At 39.8% G+C, this 26,502-nt stretch overlaps 1 protein-coding gene across 3 annotated transcripts in view; it reads left to right on the top strand.

Moving 5' to 3' along the window:
- Positions 1-6,776: 6,776 nt before the first annotated feature.
- The window catches only part of MAP3K7CL (MAP3K7 C-terminal like), a 43,946-nt gene continuing 24,220 nt past the window's right edge, over positions 6,777-26,502 (top strand). The window contains exons 1-3 of one of the 3 annotated variants that reach the window (XM_069472399.1): positions 6,777-7,052; positions 9,429-9,537; positions 22,474-22,535. In XM_069472399.1, the coding sequence (XP_069328500.1) occupies positions 9,468-9,537; positions 22,474-22,535 (132 nt within the window). In that variant the 5' untranslated portion in view covers positions 6,777-7,052; positions 9,429-9,467. Of the gene's footprint in view, positions 7,053-7,107; positions 7,180-9,428; positions 9,538-19,929; positions 20,061-22,473; positions 22,536-26,502 lie in introns of those variants that run through there. The other 2 variants (XM_069472400.1, XM_069472401.1) reach the window with 2 other exon arrangements.

Here is a 26,502-nt window from a genome sequence, read left to right as displayed (position 1 = left end):
CTCACAGCAACCTCAAACTCCTGGACTTAAGCGATCCTACTGCCTCAGCCTCCCGAGTAGCTGGGACTACAGGCATGTGCCACCATGCCCGGCTAATTTTTTGTATATATATATTTTAGTTGTCCATATAATTTCTTTCTATTTTTAGTAGAGACGGGGTCTCACTCTTGCTCAGGCTGGTCTCGAACTCCTGACCTTGAGCGATCCACCCGCCTCGGCCTCCCAGAGTGCTAGGATTACAGGCGTGAGCCACCGCGCCCGGCCTACTTCAGTAACATTATTTCAAAATTTTTCAAGTCAATGCTGGAGAATATTTTTCTCATAAATGAATTTTATTCACTGCCTATTAAATAGTCCTGGAAAAAAAAATCACACCTGAATCTGATCAAGTTTCTGAATCCAATAGCTAATTTATAAGGGGTATCGGGGACAGAGAAGTATATCAAAAGGAACTATGGGTAACTCTATAGTTTCTTTAACAAATAAGATGCAAAAAAAAGGTAGAAGGGGGAATTATATATTTAAAAAAGTAAAAAAAAATTAGCAGTCTATCATATATTTGGGCCTTGTTTGGATCTTGATTAATAGTAAAAAATTAACTGGAAAATAATTTAAGACATTATAAGAAAACTGTAGGTTTGAATGTCATCTGGATGATTGATGACATTTGGGAATTCTTGCTGTGATGGTGGTTGTTTGGTGTGATAGTGCTATTTGGTTGTGTTAAAGAAGAGAGTGCCCTGGTGTTTTGGGGGTACACACTGGGATATTTAGATGATCAGAAACTTATGTTTTCCTTAGGATAACATTAAGAAAATAAAATAAATCAATCTAATCTATAATGACAAGTTTTATAACCTGGTTTTATTAGTCCTTCTAGGTTATATTCTTAGGAAAGATGTAGATGTTGAAATATAAGATACAGTCAAGAATATTAAAGGAAATTTTATTCTCTCTCCAAGGGTCTAATGTCTCGGCTATTACAGAAATAAGAACTCATATGTCAAATTGAATTAACTAAAAATGATACACTCAAATAGTTAAAAAGGCAAAACAATGGCCACATACACATCACATGATTTCAGTTTGGGAATCTCTGCGTTATCCCCTGCTTATTTTTTGGCTAATTCTATAAATCAAGGGTCCAAAAACTATAGGCCTCAAGTAAAATCGGTCCCACAGCCTCTTTTGGTGTGTCCTAGGAGCCAAGAATGGTTTTTATATTTTTAAATATTTGAAAAATATCAAAAGGAGAACAATATTTCATAACATTTGGAAATTTTATCAAATTCTAATTTTGGTGTCCACAAATACAGTTTTACTGGCTATGCACATCTACTTACTTTTGTTATATTGGAGTCTATCCATCTGTTTATATATTATCTATGGCCACTTTCAACTTAGAACAGCAAAGAATGAGTAATTGTGACAGAGAGTGTATGGTCTGCAAAGCCTAAAATACTTACCCTCTGTCCAATTTTGCCAACCTAGGTGAAAAAACTAAGGCCTTTAGGTGTGAAGTGTCTAGTCTAAACTCGCACAGCTTTTGAAGGTAGCGTCACAATTCAAACCTCGGTCTATTCACTCTATGAACCCTTTGGGTATGGTTTTCCCTATGTTTTTGCAACCTTGAAATAATGATTTCTATTTATACAGTGTTTATTATCGTTCTGGCATTGTTGCAAATACTTATATCAACTCCTTTAATCATCATAACAATCTATAAGACTGGTACTAAATTATCCTACATTTTTTATACTTGGGGAAGTTGTGGCATGTTAAGTAATTTAACCAAAGTCCTTCAACAGCAAGGTTAGGGACCCAAGGAGCCTGACTCTTAAACATTGCACAATATTCTGTCTCTTTCAGGAAGGAAACCACAAGGCCTGTGAAAGAGAAACCATTGATTGGTTCCATGGTTCTAACCCCCCCTCATTATTCTCTTGAGCTTTGGGGCAAAAATGACATAGAGTTGGTCATTCTGCTATCTTAAGCCTGAAATGAACTTGGATTAGGAAAAGTGGCTGACAGTTATTCTTAAATCAAAGGCTGTGACAATATATGATCAGGAATTCTTATACTATAAAAATATATACAATTTTTACTTGTCAATTGAATAAAAAGTTCTTTGGAGGTGTTGTCTTGTTTTTTGTGTTTGAACCTTGATCTTTGCTTTGTGTTTTCATTGTAATACCCTGATAAGTACGTTTGAGAAGGAGTAACAATTTTGCTGCAAGTAAGGGCTGCAGAGAGACTTCTTCAAGAACCTGGGAAATCTTACCTGAGGCTTGACTGGCGTCAGGGGCAGAGGAAGAGGCCACTCCAAAGAACAATGGCACAAGCCCAGAACAGTGTCCTCACGACACTTTCTCACCATGGCCTACACAAGCAGGCTCATGAACCAATTGGAAGAGATATTTATTCACTTGTGTTTGTTTGAAACAGATGTATCAGTGCTCTATGGAAAAGTAGGGTTAATAAATAACTTCGGAACTTCGCCTCACCAACTGAGAACATCTGTCATATTATTAATAGAAATTTTTTTTATGGTGATGGATTTGGGAAGGATGAATGGAAGAGAGTAGCAGAAAAAGAGGAGTTATTTTTCTCCAAGAGGACTCCGCCCCTGCCATCGGGCACTGTGGGTGGAGCTGTGCTTGGTTGTCCACTGCATGTGCAGACTGGGATCAGGTAAGGCAGATGGTGGCAGACTTCACCCTGCAGGCCAAATCTAGGCTGCTGTTTTTGGGAACTCAGCCACATGGATTTACTTCCTGTTTTTGTCAATCAAGTCAGAGCTCATCCACTCATATCCGTGTTGTCCATGGCTGTTTTTGTGCTATAGCAGCTGAGATGGGTAACTGTGAGAGTGATCATAATAGCCCAGGAGTGGAAAATATCTGTCCCTTTACAGAACAATTTTCTTGACCCCTGGGTATAAGGGAAGACAGATTGCTTCACCATCATGGAATATTTCTTTGCTGGTGACTACAGGCTTCATATGTCACATAGCAGTAGAGAGCTCACGTTTAAATGTTGGTGAAATGTCTTTTAAATAATTCTCTAAATGCTGTGAATAGCCATTAGAATTTTTTTTTTTTTTTTTTGATTTACAGAATGAGGGGTCTACCCAAACCTATTGAGTCACTGTGGCAGAGTCTGGGAATAGTCATTTATTTATTTGTTTATTAATTTTTTTGAGACACTGTCTTGCTCTGTTGCCTGGGCTAGAGTATAGTGGTATCATTATAGCTCACTGCAACCTCAAACTCCGGAGCTCAGGGGATCCTTTTGCCTCAGCCTCCTGAGTAGCTGGGACTACAGGTGCTTGCCAATATACCCAGATAATTTTTTTAACATTTTGTAGAGATGGGGGTCCCACTATGTTTCTCAGGCTGGTCTTGAATTCCTGGCCTCAAGCGATCCTCCTGCCTTGGCCTCTCAAAGTGCTAGGATTGCAGGCTTGAGCTACTGTGATCGGCCTGGGAATGGGTATTTTTAAAAGGCACACATAATAAGACAAATTTGGAAAACAGTAGCCTAGAACATACTAAGTTTTCACAAAATTCTTATTGAGTGGTATTGAGAAATTGACATCACATAATTGTGTCAATAGTCTATACCAAGAGTGTAATATTGGTCATAATTCAGCCACAAGTCCAGAGCTCATCATGTGAAAAGCTCCTCGAATATTATTAAAAATAACTTTCCAAATAACAGTAAAAACATATTTACTGTTGGAAAGAATAAAATAAAAATTATACATATTGCTTGCACTCTGAAACCTACTGTTAATCTGTTAACATCTTGATGCACAAACATGTCCTTTCTGGATTGAAATGGTGTAATTCTATTGAATTCTTAAAATACTGCGTAGTTATTTTGGGTTTCACTTGTGGGAAGGGATTTCACTTGGGCTTCAGATTTGTTACTCTCTTGAAAGTGTTTGGATAAAGAGCCAAGAAATACACTGTTGCTCCTATGGGAACAGAAGAACTGGTAAATATTAATTGTGATTATGAAACCTTGGGTTTACATTATCAGACTCAAACACAGAACGCTTAAGACTGTAATCTCTTTGTTTCTTTCTCATTATTGTCAAATAATCCTTTAATGAAATCTCTTCCTTTGTAGCCATTTATCAACTGGGCATCCATCACACCTTTCTTGATGTCATATTTGATGTCATGAGGATGTAGCTGTCAACATTGCAGCACACGCACTGGGCAGTCCCCAGGATCGCTCTGATGATTCTGGAAAGTTCTCTGGGTAAAGATCTATGCCTCATGGGTAAGATGCTGTTGGCAGTATCATAAAAGGCAATATTTGCATTGTGTTTCGTGTGTAATTGTCCCTTTCTATCTCTGGATGGTTCCTCAAGAACTTTGATGATCAGTGGAGAAGATTCTGGCTTTTTCTAGTGTGAACGGTTAGTTTCACTAAACTCCAGACGCTTCCAGTCACCAATTGCCTTGGCAAAGCTGACGTCACCAACAGCTTTTCTGAAGGCAGACGAGGGGGCTGATTTGGGAGCCAGTGCAGATGTGGTACCTACTTCCCTATTGGCACACAAGAGATGCTCAACTTTGATTTCCCTGAGGTTGAACTTAGGTGTCATGCTAACGATGGCTGGTGTCAGATGACCCTGGATGCTGGACCATTGAAGAAAGTCATACTTTTTTGTCCCTTGAGCCAAAAGCTGAGAGTCAGTTTAATTCTTAACTAAAAAATTCAATTGAATCTTTAGTACAGAGTGCATCCCAGTGTAGTGGAAATAGCATGAACTAAAACTTAGAAAATATGAATCCTATCTGGGTCCTTTATTCTGTAATGATCACTCATCCTCAAGCCTGTTATTTGAATTATCTGCACCTCAGTTTGCTCCATCCGTCAAACAGGGATGACAATACTCACCACGATAGTGGAAAAGAGGTTCATTTGATAAATTATAACACATTATGTAAGGGGATATTATTAACCATTAAATAACATCAAAACAGTAATAATAATTCCTGGACAGAATAGGTTTATATGTGAATGTTCTAATTGTCTGAATCTATATGGCTTTATTGCTGTGTATATCATAACAAGTTAGCCTTCCATTCATTAGATTAAGGAAACCTGCTAAGTTTTTTATTTATTTAATATTTTTTCAAGAAGTTTTAGGTTTCCAGAAAAAAAATGAGTGGAAAGTATAGAATTCCCATATATTTCCTCATCCCTTCCACCTCCAATTTCCCCTATTATTAACATCTTGCATTAATGTGGTACATTATTACAACTGATGAGCCAATATTGGTATATTATTATTCACTAACATCCATAGTTTATATTAGGATTCACTCTCTGTATTATATGTCTATGGGTTTTAGCAAACATATAATGACGTGTATCCACCATTAGAGTATCACACGGAATAATTTCATTGCCCTAAAAATCTCCTGTGCTCCACCTGTTCTTCCTTCCCTTATTTTCTCCTTGAACCACTAATCATTCTACTGTCTTCATGGTTTTGCCTTTTCAAGGATGTCATACAGCATGTCGCCTTTTCAGATTAGCTTCTTTTATTTAGTAATATGCACTTAAGTTTCCTCCATGTCTTTTTGTGGTTTAATAGCTCATTTCTTTTTATCCCTGAATAAGATTCTATTGTCTGGAGGTACCACAGTTTGTATATTTATCCACCTGTTGAAGGACATCTTGGTTGCTTCCAAGTTTCGATAATTATGAATAAACCTGCTACAAACAAGTTTATCGGTGTGCAGGTTTTTATGTGGACATAAGTTTTCAACGCATGTGGGGAAATAACAAGGAGTGTGATTTCTGCATCCTATGGTAAAAGGATGTTTAGTTTTGTAAGAAACTACCAAACTGTCTTCTAAAGTGGCTGTACCATTTTCATTCCCACAAGCAATGAAGGAAAGCTCCTGTTGCTCCACAAAGTCACCAACATTTGCTATTGTAGTTTGAATTTTGGTTATTCTAATAGGTGTATAGTGGTATCTCATTGTTGTTTTCATTTGTAATTCCCTGACGTATGGTGTTGATAATCTTTTCATGTGCTTACTTGCCATATGTGTATTTGCTTTGTTGAGGTGTCTGTTCAGATCTTTTGTCCATTTTTTGATTGGGTTGTTTGTTTTCCTACTGTTGTGTTTTAAGAGTACTTTTATGTTTTGGATTCCAGTCCTTTATTGAATATGTGTTTTGCAAAGATTTCCTTCCAGTCTGTAGCTTGTCTTTGCAATCTGCTAGTATTTATTTTTAATTATTAAACCTCAACATCACAGTCCAACTATTTTTAAGTACTAATGACATCCAGGTTTATAGTTGTTAAAAAGGTTGAAAAATCCTAACACTCTATTCCTATTTACCATGGACGCTTTTGCGGTTGGTCGCATTTGTAGAATGGATCAAGTCATCAAGTCCAACACGGGCTCAACCTCAAACCTCACGTTCTTAACCGGGATCATCGCTGCTATCATCTGAGAGTTGGCTTGTGGCCTGTCCAAGTTGGCTGGATCTAGCTGACCTGATTGGAGTGGCCGACATTTTTGCTGACTGGAGTCATGCTATCTTTGCCAGTTTGCTGGAATAGACACAGACACCGATTGGGTCATGCTGAAGACATTCCTGTCTTGTGAAGCAAGTCTGTTTGTATTTTAGGTTTGCCAGGACTAATGAATTAAAACATTTGGACTCTCCACAACTTGCTGTTTATCAATGTCTCTGACAGGAGGAGGGTTTTCTTTTGCTCTTGCTTTTTCTAGAAGCATGACAACATCCTGGCTGTTGGAGGGAGAGGCAAGGGAAGGAAAGAGGGGTTGTGGAGGGAAGCGGAACAGGGAGGTCCCGTGGGACGCTGGGGTCTGGGGCAGAGCAGGTAGCAGCGTGCCACCCTGACAGCTGTCTCTGCTCCTCAGCTTGTCAGGGGCTGCTATGCAGCAGGTGCAGCCTGGTCTCTCACTGACTCTCTGCTCCACAAAGGCAACGACTGGCCAAGGCAGTGGCTGGCCCTGGGTTACACAAGTGCAGACACTCAACTAAGTGAGGTAAGCCAACAGGTGTGAAAACTGAACTTAATGCTCAGAGCACCAGCAACTTAACCAAAGCTCTGTTACAGCCTGCAGCCGAGAGAAGGAATCAGTGGTCCGTTTCCCCAGGCGGTGTGATGAAAAGGCAAGTTGGTTTAGGGGCTCTTGTGGTCGATGTCGTGTGGAACTCAAAGTCCACCCAACCTTGCCACCATCCTTTTGGAGGCAGACAGATGTTCTCCACTGCGCGGAGGGGAGGGACTCTAATTAGCGGTGTTTATCAATTCCATTTCCCGTAGCTGGGAACCTTACCAGAGATTTATTTACAAAATTCTGGAGGCAAATTTCTACCTCTTGTGCCTTATTTCTTGGTGCAGGAAAGTGTTGGGAGATTTAGCCAAAAGAGGAGTGCAGGTTTCCATCCTTAGACGTTAAAGTGGTTTGGTGGTTGCACAACACATAACAGTAAAACTTTTCCTTTTGGCTAAAACTTTAAGGGAATTTTAATTGTTTGTTCTGTTAAATGTGAGACAATCCGTGCTATTCTCCAGGAACAGGTGGCTAACAAAACACTCGATTCTAAGCAGATGGGACTAGATATAAGTGTGTCAGGGTTATGATAAAACAAATCCTGAGTCAAGTAACAGCAATTTTATATTACCGTTTTCTTAAATTAAATGTTTCATGTTACTATTTCTTTCTAACTTAGAATCACATGACGTGGATAGTGGTGAGCTTTTGGTTCATTGCTATTTTGTAGTGTTAAATGAATGGACCAGATATGATTTTAACTGGGTGATAAACAATTGCTGGTTTTTCTCCCAAGCTATACTAGATGTTTATTATAAGCCTGTTCTCTGTTCATATACTGGAAAGATGATTCTATATGTATATGTGTCTAAATATACATGTATATGTTCATTGACTTTGGCTCTATAAATAATTTTAAAAACAAAATTCACTGTTCTGGACACTATTTTTAGATAGAGAAAAGTTATGGGAAAGAGAAACCTTGCTATGAGAAAATGTCCTGCTAAAGCAGTTCCCAGAATCTCCCTAAGGATGGCTGAAGAGATTATTTATATTTTGCCATATTTAGAGACATTTCTCTCAAAATATCATTCAGGTTTTTTGGTTTACTGTCTACATTAGAAGGAAAATAGATGGTTTAGGGAAGGCAGGACTAAAAATAGGAAAGTTAAATATGTATGTGTTTAAACAACAAAGATACATATTTATAACAAAATCTTTTTCTAGTCCCTGTGAACATTAAATTATTAAATATCTCAGCTAAATTGTATTTGGGCCAAATTCTCTTATTATAACAAAGCAATATTCTTGCCCATCCCATCTATCTGTAACATGTTTTTTCATTTATTCTATTAATATCTTAGTTTATTTAAATGATAATTTAATAGATGGAGTAGAACATCAATAGGATTTTTTGAGATTTGTATTTTGCTTGTATCATACATTGTTAAGATATGCAACCTTAGAAGTGTCTGATAGATTTACAGGTAGTTAATCAGATCTTTAAAGTACATAATGTTTGTAATATAACTGAGTATTAGTTTTATGAGCATAAAGTATTAATATTCATAATGTAATTAAATGACATTTGATATTATTTAAATGATTCCATGATATTCATTCTTTACCATTATCAGATTAGTAATTCAGATTTAATTTAGGCCTTTGAGCATGAAAAGCTAGTCTGATCTGAAGCCATATGTTACCCTATTAAGACTATATCTCTTTTTATCCCCCTCAATTAAAAACAAAACACTATATATAACTTTGAAGGGCCAGGATTGAACTGGTCAGCATGAAAGGATACTGAAAAAGTGAGGCAGGTAGAGATTTTTGCCACATTTCATTCATTCTGGATGTATATTGATAAGCAATTTTTTTAATAAGTCAAAAAAAATTTTGTATGTGAGGCATGTGAAGAGGAAAAGAAAGCTCAGAAAAAGTTATTTATTTATTTATTTATTTTTATTTTTTTATTTTATTTATTTATTTTTAAGAGATGGGATCTTGCCCTGTTGCCCAGGCTTGAGTACAGTGGTATGATCACAGCTCACTGCAGCTTTGAACTCTTGGGCTCAAGGGATCCTTCCACCTCAGCCTCTCAAGTAGCTGGGACTAACGGTGTGCACCACCATGCATGGCTAATTTTTAAATTTTTTTGTAGAGATGAGGTCTTTCTATGTTGCCCAGGCTGGTCTCGAACTTCTTCCCTTAAGTGATCCTCCCACCTTGATCTTCCAAAATACTGGGATTACAGGCATGAGCCACCATGCCTGGTCTAGGAGTATCTTTAAAATAAGAAGGCAATGTTTACAGAGGGATGATGCTGGGCAAAGTGACAATGGCTCTCTCTTGTCCTCACAGCTGGAAGACCCAGGAGAAGACCAAGGCTCAGGTGCCCACATGATCAGCACCGCCAGGGTACCTGCAGATAAGCCTGTACGCATCGCCTTTAGCCTCAATGACGCCTCAGGTATACTCTGCTCTGGGAGAAAGGGCTGCCCCCTTCATGCCCCAGCTTTCTGTCATCTTTTCTAATTCCGCACCTCTGTGGAAAATTTAAACTTGCATGTTTGCATGACCCGATGACGGGGAGTGTGGTATTTCATCATGCATTGTTAGGTGGTGGCTTCCAGGAACACCTCTGGCCATGCTTTCCCCCACCTTTACCTTGAATCCTCTGGTTGTTTTAGTTCGTCCCCCCTTCCCCCTGCCATTTTAGCTGTCTTTTAGAATAAAATTCATTGAACTATAACAATTTCTAACAATAGAAAAGTGCGTTATTGTTAAAAGTGCATGAGGAAATGTTTATTAAGAGCTGGCAGTTGGTGAGGTAATATAAAAATATCACTGTCCCAGCTCCAGCAGCCTAAGTTCGAAATGCTAGTTTCTCACTGGTGCTCCCACACTTCCGAGGAAATAAACAAACTTCAGCAGGAGTGATGAATGAGACAGGTGAGGAGGAGCCTCTCGAAATAGTAAGGTCTGAGGTGAGGCTGCCATACTTGGAGCCTTTCGTCATGGCTCCCCTCGGTGACCTCTTAACACACATATTGAATTGCACCACTTTTGAACAAAGGACCTCGTGTGGCAGGAGGTCACAGTGGTGAGGAAAGGAAGGCTTGGCTCTCTTCCACTGGCATTGGCCATTGCTCTTAGTTTAGTGCATCTGTTAAAATCACATGCTTAAACAACATTACTGTCTACACCTTAGGTCTTTTGAGGTCTCTTGCTCTCTCTCTTCCCCTCCCCTCCCCTACAATGCCCATGTCGGGGTGATGCTTTAAAAAGCAATGATGCTTTAAAAGCAATGAGCAATGATTTGGACAGGATCATTCCAAAATAATGCAAAGTAAAGAGCTAGAGCTAGACTCTGTGATGTCTGATGTTACACAGCTGATACAGGTTTGTGGTTACTCTACCAGGTGATTATAGAGGTGACACATTTACACTGGAGTTTCCCAGACTGTGTAGCCCACATTGGAGGATGTATTTCATGGTAGGAAGAGGTGAAGCCTTGACTCTTTATGATCTATTTTTCCAACACTCTTCCCATGACCTGCTGTTGAACTATGTCCCCACTCAGGGTCACTCTGAAAGACAGTGGTGAGGGGAAATCCTCCTAACAGGCAAATCGATCCACCCCAACATAGAAATGACAACTGCCATTAATTGCACTTCTTTATTGTATTAGGCATTCACGTATATTATTTCTGATCCTTAAAACAGTCATGTAATATAAGCATTAATGTTCCCTATGTGCAAAGACAGAGGTTGAGGTTCAGAGACATACAGTTAGTAAGTCATGGAGTTACGATCTAAACTCAGAGCCCTAGATTTGGAAGTCTGAACTCGCTCCATAATTTCATGCTGCTTCTCTAAAAGGAGAAAGGAAAGCCCCTCCTGTTTTTATGCATTTCATAAATGCAAGATTTCAAGAAATAGTCAGTACTTGAGCAGCTAGCTCTCAAGACATGTACAATCCAAAACTGAAATCCAGGGAGAAAGAAGATGTATCATTTCCTTTTTTTTTTTTTTTTTTTTTGCTCATGCCCCATATGAGTAGAATAAGTCTTATTACAATCAACATCCTTACAAAGAAAATTTTGGTATATAAAGCCTGTTTATCTCAAGCTGTACATCATAATTTTGGACCAAATAAATGTACCATTCCCTTGTCAACATTTTAACAGAATTTATGTACAGAAAAGATCCATGGAGTGGTGGAATCTCCATCTTTGGGCTGCGTGAATAGATGCTTTCATGAAGTACAAGATGAACAACTTGTAATTAATTTGCCACCATCCTTTGAACGCTCTCGGCGCCTCACTGGGAGCTCACATGTGTTTTTCCTCTATCAGTTTAGACTGATTTGTGCCAGTCTCTTTCTCTTCTCTTTCCTATGTCTCAAGAATGCCCCCTTTAAAATTCATTGTTTTCAATAGGTAGCTTCAAAAGGTGTTATAATTTATTTTAAGTAATTCCTAACCTCAAGCCCTACAAGGAGAAGCTTATGAAAAAATCTACTGAAATTAATTATTTTCATCTTATGATCTGTGTCTCTATAACTATAGAAAGGGTACCCAATCTAAGGCAGGAGCTGGGGTTCAGCATTTCTCAACCTTGCCTGATTAAAATAACCATCTGCGAGCACCCACACATGTTCTAAGGCCCCACTCCTGTATATTCTGATTCAGGAGACCCATTACTTTTCATTTTTTCTTTTGTTTTTTCTTTTGGAGTATTATGGGGGTACAAATGCTTTGGTTACCTAAACTACCTTTGTACCACTTGACACCATTACTTTTCTAAGATGACAAATGCAAGATTTCAAGGAGTAGTCAGGACCCAGGACTCTGTATTTTTGCACACACATGAGGTTGTGAGTACACAAAAAGCACTTTGCAGATATTTGGGGACACTCCTTCTGAATTCTTGAATGAGGAGCATGTGGAGTGTCACCCAGAGCAACACTTGCCATCACACAAGCTGTGCATGCCTTTTGAATTCCAGTGCATGTGGCCTGCAGACCACATATTTAGGGGGAAAACAAAGGAAAACATCCTAGACTTTCACAGCAAATGAGGAAACTAAGGAGGGCTTTTGGGGAGTAATTCCATGTTGTTGGATTTATTGTTGATGAATAAGCAGAGTCCATGAGAAAAGGAGATATCTTTGCTTGTGAATGTTGACATGTTCATTTCTTATAAGCCTAGTCTAGTGCTCATTTCCTCCAGTCATTTTAGGACTATAGATTCCTGAGATGTTCTAGTGTAGAGGTTAAGGACACAGGGCTTTGGAGTCAGAGAGGTGTGATTTCTAGATCCATCTCCATCACTATTTGTATAATCTTGGATGAGGTGTTCAGCATTGCTGAAATTCAGTTTCCCATAAAGATGTGCACAGTAGTAACTCACAGGATTGCAATAAGAAGGAAATGACACTTTATAGGGAAAGTATTAGCAAAGTGATTGATATAAATTAAGCATTCAATTTATCCATGTAGTTAGGATATTAATAATTGATTATGGAGTACTAAGGCACGTGTAAACCGCTAAGGAATTGTGTGTCCCACTTATATATCACACTTCTACTTGATTTCAAGGTGGCTTTTACAATGTAACTGACCTGTAACTATTTAAGGACTAGTTATCCAGTTAGTGGATTGTGGGTGTCCTACTTTTCCTCTGATCAATTAGCTGACCTTTATTGGGTTTTTGTATTTCCAGCATTCTGCCAAAGGTGGTAGATGAACAAAGGGATATGCAAGAAAAGAGGACAGTATGATCTTTCCCATGAACTTTATAAAGCAAAGAGATTTGGAAAAAAGTCTGTGCCACCCAGATAGTTGGTAACAGCTTCTAGGAAGAGGTGATAGTCAAACTGGGCTTGAAAGCAGGTAGGGTATGTAGGGGCAATACATGAAAGGTGTCATTTCTGGGTCCCAGGTACAAAAAAGGGGGATTCATATCTTTTAACCGGTTTTCTTTCTTTTCACTCCAAACAGAAAACATGAACAAAATCAAGGAGTCAGAGCATGATGTGTTCAGAAAATACTAAAATCTCTATTGGAGCAGAGGTCTGAATGGTGGGATAGTAACGTGGTGTCTGCTGAGCCCTGCTCTGAGCCGGGCATTGTGGTGGAGGTTACCTAGAGCCCCTGTGTAGATGGCAGTAGGCTGGAGTTACCAAGTCAATCACAAAAGTTCAGCAAAAGAGTCTGGACTTGATCAGAAGCAATAGAGTGCCAAACGTCCTTAAGCATGGTAATAAAATGATGAAACTGTTAAAAATTTGGTGGAATAGTCTGGGATATGGAGAGATGAGAAAATGGAAGAGGCTTTTTATAATGGTATAGAGACAAAGCAGGGAGAACCTAGATTAGAGCACGAAATGGGCTACCTGAATTCAAAGTACATTTTGAAGGAATAGGTAAAAGGACTTGGTGACAGACTGGCCCTGGTACATGGGGAGTTGGTTAATGGTTTAGTGATAGTAGAATAACCCACAAGACTGTGCATAGACAGACCATGGACCTCCAGGAGCTTAAATAAAGGAAGCAAATTTTTTGGAAAAAAAAATATATAGCCCTTTAAAATACAATCACCATTTCTAGCCTATCATCAGAGCCCTTCATTAAGTAACACTGAGCTAATTGTACTTCCAAGAGGTTGCAATACCTGTCTTTAGTAAGCTTATGGCATGATTGGTATTGCTTCTAAACTGGGAATTCCAAAGTGTTAACTTTCTAAAATGGGACTTTCACACAATTGTCTTAATAGAAAATGTATAGAAGAGAAATACGAATCCCGCTTCTTGGATTATTAGAGAATCACTGGCCCTTCTCCAATCTGAGAGAATTTAGAGTTGGATGGACATTAGGATTTCATGTTAATTACTTGAGAGTTTTCTTTATCTTCAGCTGAGCTAAAATCTGGCACACTCTCATGTAAATTTAAAACTTGGATTTGGAATTTTCTCTCTCTCTCTTTTTTAAAGTTTTTAGTTTTCATTTAGAAAGAGTCAACAATTCTGGTATCAACTCAAGCTGGTAGCTTTTTAACATTTTGTTTTAAAAAATTGTTTCAAGCTATTAGAAGTTTTCATATCTGGACATAAGTTAATCGTATGACTTTTTTTTTTGAGACAAAGTCTCACTCTGTTGCCCAGGCTAGAGTGAGTGCCGTGGCGTCAGCTTAGCTCACAGCAACCTCAAACTCCTGGGCTCAAGCGATCCTCCTGCCTCAGCCTCCCGAGTAGCTGGGACTACAGGCATGCACCACCATGCCCGGCTAATTTTTTGTATATATATATTTTAGTTGTCCATATAATTTCTTTCTATTTTTAGTAGAGACGGGGTCTCACTCTTGCTCAGGCTGGTCTCGAACTCCTGACCTCGAGCGATCCACCCGCCTCCGCCTCCCAGAGTGCTAGGATTACAGGCGTGAGCCACCGCGCCCGGCCAATCGTATGACTTTTAGTTAAAAAAAATCCAGGACTCATTCCACTGGTGTCTCTTTTAAAAAATACCATGTTCTCCTCAAATATTAGGGTGTTTTGTATGGCAGTGGGAATTATGTTGCCTAGCCAAAATAGCCATCCTCGAACCTAATTTATTATAAGAAAGCTGGGTATAGCATGAATGTCTTTTTGTGTACACATGTAAAACCGGCTCTCAGCAAAATTGTGATGCAGGTGAAGTGTCTCTTGTCATTGTTCTCTTTCTGCAATTTTCCTCCCTTTGGTATTATTTCCCCTGCCCTCCTCAGGGTCCAAAGGTTTCTGGTAATCTCTTCTCTCCACACTCTTAATCCTTGTTGTCTGGAATGAGTCTGGAAAACCTCTTCCACACTAAGCTATAAATGAATATTGAGGTTTGCCTTTTTTGTTCTCTTTGGGATTTTTTTTTTTTCATATTAACGGGGGACTCAATAGGAATTCAGAAGATAAAGTTTTCACTGGGATTTTAGACACCAGGCAAGTTAGTAGGGATGACGTTTAGGAGAAGCAGTGGCTAAGGCAGCCATTTGGAACTCTCTCAAGTCACCTTCTGTCCCACCCTGGCCCTACCATTAAAGCTCCCTCAGCATGCAGTGACAACATGCGGTTGAAAACTCCTGGACGGCACGGTGTGAGATGGTGTCTCCTATATTTACATTCCTGATGGAGCACAGATTTGAGAATAATAGTAGAAACTTAATTATCAAATACTTATAACATCAATAATATTAAATACAATACCGATAATCACTTGGAGTTAATTATTCTGGTGTCAGATGAGGATTCTTTGAGATACAATAGGATCTGTTGTTGCTTAAGGCTGTAAAGAAAGGCCATAAAGGAAGCGAACGTTTATTACAGAGTATTTACGAGCTTTTACTTGTATCTTCTCATCAATTTAATGTTGGCAGCAACCCCACAGGAAGGTGTTATTCTACCCATTTTAACAGATGTGGAAATATTGGCTAAGGGAGCTGAAATAACTTGCTGCAAACCAAGTGGCTAATAAATAGTAGAAAGGGTTTTTAAAGCCAGGTCCTCAGGGCTGTTTTTACTTCACTACCCATTTAGAGGCAGGGACCATGTAACAGTACGTGAAAGCATGATCGTTCCTGGCAGAAAATAGCTTCCCAGGAAGTGGCCATGGGGGATGAGGCAGGAAGGTTACTTCTGGTATGTTCTGGTAGCAGAGAAGAACAGGAGGGGTAAATTTTATTTGGTGGTGTGCTGAGGGGTAAATATACCTGCAATAGGCTCTTTTTCTTTTTTTTTTTTTGTCGTCTTTTTTTTTTTTTGCCCCATATGTATTGGGAGACTATGTTACAAGCTAAGTCAGTCAAAATATTCTGACATTAGGCTAAATCGGTAAGATTCACAAAACGATAGCTACAATGATAGTGACTAGACAAGTGTTTTCAAGAAACATAAAATCTGTCCTTAAACTGAATCAGGTCTCTCTTTGTGGGGAAACATCATTCAGTCTATTGATGCATGATCTTGTTTGCCTGATCACTTTAGGTATTGGTTAAGGTAACGTGTTTATTAGTTATAAAGAATTGACAATCTGCTAGGTATCATACCAAATCTCTGCCTTTATCCGTATCTGTATTCATATCCACATCCATCTCTATAGCTATACTTTTAATCTTATGAGCCCTGAAAATCCAATGTATATTAAAGAATTCCCATCTCTCGTATTTGATAAGAAGGAAGCAAAGTTTAAAAAAGCATCTGTTGTCTCAAAATTATGTGATGCTCTAACAAAAACCTAGGTACCTAGAAATTAATTTTTTTGGATATATTAGAAATGTGGATTGGCAGCCTTATATGATTTATTTTATTTTTCTTCTTATTCTTTTTTCAAAAGACAGGGTGGTCTTGCTTTGTTGCCTGGGCATGAGGGCAGTATGTGATCATAGCTCACAGCAACCTCAAACTCCTGGGCTCAAGGGATCTTCCTGCCTCAGCCTCCCAAGTAGCTGGGGTTACAGGTGCACATCACCACACCTGGCTCATTTTTCTGTTTTTTGTAGAGACAGGGTCTTGCTATGTTGCTCAGGCTGGTCTTGAACTCCTGACCTCAAGTGATCCTCCTGCCTTGGCCTCCCAAAGTGTTAGGATTATAGGCATGAGCCGTTATGCTCTGCCTATTTATTTTATTTCTAAAAATAAAATGTTAATCTTGATTTAGATTTAAAATGAAAGTACTCAAAGACTTTTCATATATAAGTTAAATTTTTTACAGTCTTTCATATAGAAAGTGTTTGTTTTGATAGGGAAGTAAAGAAAAAATTCTTCTTAAATGCAGATTTAAATGAAGAGAATAAATCCACAAGACCTGAGGTTATGACTACACCAGGAAAATCTCCCTTAACTGGCAGGGGGAGGACTAAATAATTAGAGCCAGTGACTTTTACGTAGTGTGTTCTCTTCTTATTATTCAGATAATGAAGAATAATACTGCTAACCCCAGCTAGTACTGCTACTACTATACACACACACACACACACACACACACACACACACAGAGTCGCCTCGTCTCCACATTACCCCCATGGTCAGGTTTATGGTGAAAAGGAATGAAAAGTAAGCTTAGGCCGGGCGCGGTGGCTCACGCCTGTAATCCTAGCACTCTGGGAGGCCGAGGCGGGTGGATCGCTTGAGGTCAGGAGTTCGGGACCAGCCTGAGCAAGAGCGAGACCCCGTCTCTACTAAAAATAGAAAGAAATTATATGGACAACTAAAATATATATATACAAAAAATTAGCCGGGCATGGTGGCACATGCCTGTAGTCCCAGCTACTCGGGAGGCTGAGGCAGTAGGATCGCTTAAGCCCAGGAGTTTGAGGTTGCTGTGAGCTAGACTGACGCCACGGCACTCACTCTAGCCCGGGCAACAGAGCGAGACTCTGTCTCAAAAAAAAAAAAAAAAAAAAAGAAAAGTAAGCTTAATTATATTAAGCATTTATTGTTATTACTGGTTATTTTCTAGGTGCTGGGCTTTAGGTTAAGTAATTGACATATGCATTCCTTTATCAATAGCATGTTTGTGAGATAGGTAATACCTGCCCATTTTGCAGAGGAGTAAACTGATTCTCAGAGAGATTATACCAATTGTTCATATTCACCAATTAAAAAGTGGTCAACCCGAGGTTGATATGCAAGTCTGTGTCTTACTGAATGCTGCACCCACCTGCTGTGTATTTAGCGGTAGGAGCCTTCACAGGCAATCACTTCCCAGAAAAGTTTTTGTATGAGCCTCAGTACAGAAGCCACTGCCCAAACTCACTTGCCTCATAAGCGTCAGTCTGTCCCCGGTACCCTGCAGGGCAGCCTCCTCAAAGGACATATTGCAGGCAGCACCAGCTATATAATTAGCAGGGCACGGTGCAAAATGAAAACACAGGGCTCCTCTTTCAAAAATTATTAAGAAATTCAGGACACTACAGTAGAGCATTAACCAAGTGTGGGGCCTGTCTGGACGAAGGGCTCTGTGTGACTCCACAGGTCTCATGCCCACGAAGCCAGCGGTGACTGCAGGAAGTACAGACAGATTCAGTGGATCATGGGCAGGGCTGCCTCTTGAGTTCTGGGTGGGGAATGGGTGGGTTTGGGAATGTCCTCTGAGCATGGCTTCCCTCTCTCTCTTGAGGTCTTCTCCCCTATGTGGAAACCTAAACTCTTTCTAACAAGGATTCAGGGTTTCCCAGACTAGACCCAGTTATGTCTATGATGATGAGCACAGTGGAGAGGGAGATCATTGATTCCAAAGATCAGTCAAGATGTTGTTTAGAATAGTGGTTCTCAAATGCTCATCTGTTGACCTGGTCTGGCTTTGATGAAGTTTTTTACCTCTCTGATATAAAAATGAAAGAAATACGGACACGGAAGTGAGGTTTTTTTGGCTGTGTGTTTGTTTTTGTCTATAAAGCTAAATTTATCCAATATGATAACCACTCCTTTATTCTAAGATTATGTTTGTCTTACAATTTTGGTGTTAAAATATTCTCTCTGTCATAAAGAGATAGTAATACACAGTAGTATTTTTTTTTTTTTTTTTTTTTTTTGAGAGAGAAAAGGGTGTTATTTGTTTGAGGTCTTACAACTAATAAATATCTGGGTCAAGGGACTCGTTGAATCACACAGTAGTTGTTTTTGAATCATCTTCACTAGCTAAATAAAAAGACACTCTAAGGCATCATCTCCTATATTTTGGGGAGAATTTTACTAGTTCATGAAAGATAAATCTGGGAACCATGGACCCGAAAGTGAAGAGAAGCAGAGTGACATGGTGGAGAGAGCCCTGGACCGGGGGACACACATTAGTTTTACACGGCCACTAATTGTGTAGTCTTGAGCAGCTCCTGCCCCCTTCTTGGGGACCTTGTCCTTATCTCTGCTCTGAGGGGACTGGACCAGATGACTGCTTAAACCTCTTTCAATGCTAGTATTCTCTAATAACTCTGATTGCAGCTCTCACTGCTAAATCATAGTGAGGATTTGGATTACAGACCCAATGTGTCCTATTTATCCAGTTCATCAATCAGGTTAAAACACAGAGAAGAAAGTTTAAGAGAATCTGCAAACAAAATAATCATGAAAACAACCCAACAGCTGCTCAATAAGTGCCGCGATGAGCCCATTGTAAAATGCACCATGGTATGTCATAATGCTTGGGATACCAGTAAGAGAGTTCTATCTTAAGGACCATTGGCTTAGTCACGTTATGTTTGCCAAACAGGCAGTGAACATCTGTTTATTTAAAAAAAATTCCTCTTTAATTCTTTCCTTTATATTTCATCCTTTAAAAAATTCCTTAGGATACATTTTGCTTGGTCCGTTAAGCCCACAGTGCCATATTGAAGAGGACGCTTTTAAATTACTTCCGAATGCATTAAAAAATATGATAAAGTGATTTGCCAATTTTGCGTAGAGTTTCAGTCCCTGCCTTGCACATGATAGGCATTCCATAAATACTTGGTAAATAAATTTTAATAAAAATGGACTCGTAGTATGATTTTGTCCCACTATAAATATATCTAGCAACTATTCTCCCTTGTTTTTTTTTTTTTAAAAAAAGGTAAATTTGCTAGCGAGGGTCCCTTGCACAGCTACTGTACAGTCTACTTTGTGCTTCTGGAATTGTCCAAATAAACTTAACTGCTCTCAGGAACTCTGATCCAGTATCACTGTCAAAATGTTTTACAACGATTCGGCCAAATGTTTGTGGAACAGCTGTGCTACTAGTCTGCCTGAGTCATTTTCCTTCTTTCCTTTTGGCCCAATCCTGTGATTCATCATCCTGCTTTTAGAATATTTGCCTATTTTTAACACCAGTCAAAGAAGGCAGCCACTGTTTGAAAGTAAACACACCACACGTCAACTTGGGGCAGCTTTGTAAGCAGCCTCGCAAGCCCTGAAATTTCTGGCTGGTTGGGATGCCAGCGAAACCAGATGGCATCGAGCAGTGAAATACAGGCCTGGCTCTCAGACTTGGTAGTCTCCGTACATCTGTCTTTGCTTTGCTTGTTTCTGCTGCTATTTCCTGCTTGGCTTAATGCAACTTGATCCGTCCTTTAACAAAAAAGTCTTACTTTTTTATTTTGCTCTCTAAAACATCCACTGTGTGTTGGTATCTATGTGAATCAATTAGACTTTTATTTCAACTCAAGGAGTCCAATCTTAAGCCTTCCTTTATCTGCAAAATTATGAGTATGGTCACATATGACGCAGCATGGTGTGACTATAAACGATGTAGATTTTTACAACAGGCCTCATTAATTCTGGGTCATATCAGTTATTTGCTATTTACATTACCATACTAAAGTCAATGAATAACTTTATTTTTCTTTTTTATAATTACACAGGAAGGAGTGTGACTTCACAGGAGCAAGGTAGATTAAGTCTCAGGAAGCCTTGGGTTCCATTCCTGGCTGTCTCCTAGAATTCTAGAATGTCCTATCTGCTCTTATACTTCACAGAAGTGGTTTCTCTTTCCAACAGGTGTCTGCTCGCCTATAATTATTAGTGTTGGGAAACCAAAATATAATATGCTTCTATTTACCTGTGCCAAGTCATTCTGGCTTTGGATCTAATGAGCTAAAATAATCACGGTGTCTAGGTTATTGAAATTGTATGCAAGTAAATTTAAATTCATTTGAGACACAGATCAGTTTTACAAAGTATAGGTTTCATAATGAAGGCTACTTCTAAGGGGTCAACAGTCACAAGTTCATATTTCTTCTACCTTTTGGCCAATTCTTTGTAAATGGTGGGGTGGATTTAAAAAACCACAGTAACTGGCAGAATTTGTCACTTCTAGTCTGAGTGGGAAGGGAGCATTCAAAGGGCCTAGGAGGAGCAATTGGGTCTCATTTCCATTGAAGACTGTCCTCCAGCCTGCAGCAAAGGTCTTGGGAAATTTCTCAGTTTCTACTTTCTCTAGGAAGCTAAAGTTAAGCAGTGTCAGTGAACTTGTGGACATCCATTGTCTGGCACTGGTGCAGGTACAAAATGGATTCAAATTTGGTGATGTATTGTCACTGTTTTAAGGCACTTTTAAATGGGAGTGTTATTATACTACTGTTGACTAAAATATGCCAGAGGCTATTATCTGACATGACCCTCGAGGTGTTTGGCAGGGGTTAATGCCACCCTTGTTTGAATTATCGATCTGGTGATTGTCTTCAGAGCCTTCAAAGAAACGTAATCCCTTAGATGCTGGGGACCCCTCGTGTACCGCATCTTATTCTAAACTGTGCTGTCAGAGAGTTGGGAGAGGATGCTTATTTCTGCATTGTGTATGGGCTGTATCATGTCCTTTAGTTCAGAAGAGCACCATTTTTTATCAACAAATTTGATTGTCATAGTGAGAACATAAAACCATTATCTCTCCTTGCTTTATTATAATTTAAAATAGCTTTGGTTTTTTCTAACTATTCTTTTAGCTGGTGTTTTGTCTATGTCCTGTATGTGTATATGTACTTGTGTGTGTTCTGGGGGGGACCTCAGAGCCAGAGTCTGCCTGGAGATACAGAGGTTCTGCTCACAAAGGGTCTGTCCTCTCGCATCAGGGCTGGGTCAGCAGGATTTGGGGATGGCTTGGATATTTTAGGCCACATTTCTGTCAGGTTTCCTCGAATGCTTCTGAGAACTGCACCTTCTGATCCAGCAACAGCTGCCCTGTTGCCAGTCAGTCACCCTAGCGCTTGCTCAGGAGGCTTTTCAAGGCTCTCTGGGCTCCGGCTCTCCTGTAACAAAGCTGTGACTTCTGTCTCAGGTTGAGAGCGTGGCCTGGTGCACTGGGGAGAAATGCCCTGGGTGGGTGGCTGCCTGTGACCCACTGTAACCCAGAATGAGGTTCTGGTTAGCTGCCTGTGAGTGGTGGTTTGTGGTAAGAGCAGAGGGCGAAACCATCAAAACATGTGACTCTTGGAGTCATTCAGAGCAGAACGAATGCTTCCATTTTTCACTAACTTGTTCTTCTGTCCCCTTGACGTTTTCCTGGCTACCTCATTAGCACCTTGTTAAGCATTTTCCTGTATATCATAGTTTTTGGTTTGGCCAATGCAGGAATAGTGAAAGACAAGCAGTCCTTCTTAATTGGAAAGCTCCCAGACTGGACATTTGAGGATTCTGATATTTGTTTACAAAATTTTGGTCAGGCCAACGAAGCTCTCCATGCTTCTGTGTGTACAGAAAATGAGCAAAATTGTCTGATACATTCTGTCTGTCCGCAGCTGAAGTGACGAAAATACCTGAAGCGGTATATACTGATGGTTTCACTATGTGAGTTAAAGGATGCTTCCAGCAGGGTAACTCTCCTGAGAGAAAGGACTCTTTCATCACTAAAGGACTCTTTCATCACTAAAATGATGTAGTGAACAATCATTTTATTTTCATGTTTTAGATGATACACCTCCTGAAGACTCCATTCCTTTGGTCTTTCCAGAATTAGACCAGCAGCTACAGGTAAGGCTTTTTCTCAAGTCTCTCTTATTTCCTCCTTAGTGTCACCAAGTACAGTGAGCTGGGGAGTGTTCTGAGAGAGAATGACTTGGACACAGAGTGGGGGGCTTTGAAATCATCAAGGCTCACATCTCTATAGCTCCAAAGTCAGGCGAAGCCCTCATGGAGTCCCCCTGTCTGGGTATCTGGCTATGGCACTGGGACATCAAGTGCTTGTAGTTAATAAACTAGCTCCTATTTTTAAGGAGTCCAAGAGCCTGGGAAAAGGACTGGTCTCTGCTTTCCTTTGCCATGGATGTCCTTGGGCCATTGCAATTCTGGCTTTGTTTGGGGTTTGTGATTTAGCGATAAACTCTGCAAAGAAAATTTGCCATGTTTGCCAAGACTTTGGAATAATCTTCCTTTCTCTACCCTCTGCCCCTTCCCCAGTTCTGACAACTTTTAATGGAGTATAATTATTTTAAGTTAAACCTTCTGAAAACTGTCTGGTTTGATACACAAGAAAAATATTTTGGGTACATAGTTCCTGGATGATCTATCGAAAGATATCCTATTTTAACACATCAGAATTATTTGCAAGGAGCTAACTTATGACATTTTAATTTTCTTTAGGTGGCATATGGTGATTCCAGGCAAAGATGGCTTTAGGAGGAGGTTCTGTCTAAAACTACCTGGATACTGGTCTTGGGTCAGCCATTCCCTTGAGTACTGAACTTTGTGGTCACATTTAAACAAGTCTAATAGGGATCTCGCATCTTGTACATAGAGGTTTTGCTTGGCTGCCTCCCCGCTACATAGTGATTTTGAAAGGCCATAGGAGGGGTTTTCAACCTCCAATTCCCAACAGGCCCTGACATTCCCTGTTGTCTTATAACCAGAGCTTTTCCCATTTGTGGGTGTGCCTGATGTCCTGAAGTCATTTGAGTTTGGGACCCCTGTTCCTGGACAGCCCTCGACAGAGGTGGGAAGAACCAAGAATGAGCCCTTGCACAACCCAAGAAGGTGCTCCTTTTTGTTTACTTCAGTTCTTTATCTCAGTATGCTTGCTGTGTGGTCACAGCAGCCGAAGAACTACAGTATAAGATACTTTCCAACATGTATGAGAGAGAAATGAGTTAAAAACCTGGAAGCAACTAGATTAGGTTTGAGGAGCTGGTGCTCTTTTATTGGGGCAGTCTCTAAAAATCAATCCAGGACAACTCAGGTGTGACCTGGCCTTCTGGAAGAGCCCTCATTCTCACCTCTGCAGATGTCCTGGACATTGTCACGGTTCTCCAACAGAAACCCCACTCAACAGAGCAGCCTCAGTCATGTAGGTATCACTGAAGACTGTGTAGGAGGTGGGGGTGTTATACTGGTCACCACCAAGCTGTCAAAGACAGCTCTGTCATCCCCTAAAATTTCTTCTCCGGCTATCAGCCATCTTATCTCCCTCTTTTCCAGTTGCTCAGGCAGAGTCTTCAACCCAGCTTTCCTGCTTCCTGATATCTAACCATACTGTCCCCTTCCCTGACCCCACCAGCATCTCTTCTCAGCAGGGAGAACTATTCAGCCCTCTCTCTGCATTTCCTTCTGGCCATGCAGTGTGAACTGCCTGTGAGGGGCCTTGCTTAGCTTCTGTCCGCACAGAGGGGCTGTCTGTGTGCTGCTGGTGGTGTAGTTGGGATTGGGAAATTATAACTATTTTTCCCCAGTCACAGTATTTTTCTTCCTTTATTTTACTGTCACCTCCAAGCTGTTTTATTATTATGGAAATTAGATGAAAATACGGAGTTAGCATGTCTTGAAAATAAAGCAGTGAAAGTATATTCAGGTTCTTGTTCCCCCCTCAAATTATGGATCATTCATTCTACTTTTTTGTATTGGGAAAAATTTTTTTTCCTTTGAGAACTTTAATGGTCTTTCCTGGCTTGTGGATCATCTTCTGCAGGATTCACAGCATCTCTGGCAATTATCCAGGTAATTTTTCTGTTAAAGCATCGCTAGGTCCATTGGAATTTTATAGCTTTAATTCCATTTAACACATATTAGAAATTGTCTATTTAATTATTTCACTCCAGTGAGACTATTTTATCTTCATTGATCTTTAATGAGTTAGGCAGTTAAGAGGGTGGTTTTTGGCTCAGGGGTTTTGGTTTTTTTCTTCCCCCCTTAACATATGGTATTACTTTACCTCTTCACGAACAGAGAGAATGTTACCAGCATCACAACTAAAAGCATGTAAGTGCTCGTTTATTGAGTGAAGGATACGAGTGAGTTTGTTCCAAACATTTACCAGCTGTGAAGACATTGGTTAGGTCTGCCTCTGTGAGAGCTGTTATTCAGTACTCCAGGGCATGAGTGACTAAAAAGCAAGATGGTGAGAGTTGGGAGAAGGAAGCTGACATAGAAAATGCTATCTGAAAGCAGATTCTTGTTTCCGTGCTTAGCCTAAGCACATACATCTAAGCCATTCTGCAGCAGGAAGTCTCTGCATTGAAAGCAATGAAAATGCTTTATGCACAAAAGGAACAACCCAATACGTGAAGCGGGCCACCTTTATAGCCAGTCTCATGGATGTTCATCATGCGGTAACGACTCTTGGAATTTTATTGACCATAATAAGCCACTATGGAAGCGTAAAAGCTGGGTCACAAAGGCACATCAAGTGCCTCGTGGTTGCCACAATTTGCTTGAGAATGAACTGACTCTTGATTACTTCTGTTGGGGTCTTCTAAGTGTACCTGGTGAAAAATAAATGTTGCCAGGTGATTATCGCCAGCCCTACTCCCTGCAAACCCTCCGGTTTAAATCCCACCCACTCACACTGAGTGCCCACTAGGCAACGGGTGTTTTCCTACGTATGATCTCATTTGATCCTTGCAATAATTATGCAAGCCAAGTATTATGTCTCCACTTTGTACATAAGAAACTTGAGGTCAAATTTTGGTCTAAATAAATTTGCTATTCCCTTCTTTTTCTTACACCGTGGAATGTATGGGCTACTTAAATTGCTTTGATAGGTGGATTTTTTTGTTTGTTTGTTTCTAGTTTGCAAGGTTGCTATAATATAGTCGTAGAACAAGCTTATAAAATCCGTTCTGACTTTCTGATATCCATTACACATTCTTTGGTAGTTTAGAAAACATGGCTATAAAATATCTGTTTGGTAGACACTCTATTACCAATTTGACCCCCAAGATTTTTCTGTTGCTTTGCCAAGAACGTGGACATGTTTGAGCATGTCATTCGTGGTGCTTCTATTTTCACATAAGCCAAAAAAAGCCTTGTGCAAGAATAGCAGTGACAAACATTTCCCTTGATGTCTCTATTAATGCAAAATGTTAGGCAAGACCTCAGGGTAAGGTAGGTGTGAAAATGAACATCTCTTTATGATGTTCATTTGTGGTTCTCAGAGCTCCACCCAGGGGCAAGTGGAAGGTTAATTCTATTTTGTGCGAATTCCTTTCTTGGGACTAGGTTTCTAAATTCCCCATGCCCATCTGGGGCAGTATTTGGATAGAGCTAGTTTAGACCACAGTCCAAAGAAAGGAGGCCCAATTCTACGTCCACTTCTAAGAACTAATGAAAAATCATTACTCTTCTTTAGGTCTCGGCTTCCTTCTGTCTGAAAAAGAAATAATGATTGACCTTTTTTCTCTCTCTGTTCTGAAAGATAAATGGAATCCTGTTATGGTCCCAGGGTTTGGGTCAAGACCAAGCCTCTCTTACAGCTTAAGTGTGTTGTTATGTTTTGGGAACTGTGGTTTGGCTTATATATGATTCAAAGCTATGCTATAATGTGGTCTTAATTGCATTGGGATGAGAAATATGTTTTTATAATCAGGTAGAGGACATGATAACAAGTAGCTTATAATAGACATATTGGGAATTACAATGACTGGAGCATGGACATTAGCATTAGCTTGGCCTGGACTTACATCTCAGCTAGTTTTGTGATTTCGGGAGTGTTATTTACTCTCTCTAAACC

The sequence above is a fragment of the Eulemur rufifrons genome, chromosome 7 (assembly GCF_041146395.1).
Source record: "Eulemur rufifrons isolate Redbay chromosome 7, OSU_ERuf_1, whole genome shotgun sequence".
NCBI lineage: Eukaryota > Metazoa > Chordata > Mammalia > Primates > Lemuridae > Eulemur > Eulemur rufifrons.
The sequence above is the reverse complement of the archived record's forward strand: the minus strand, read 5'-3'. Positions and strand labels throughout refer to the sequence as shown.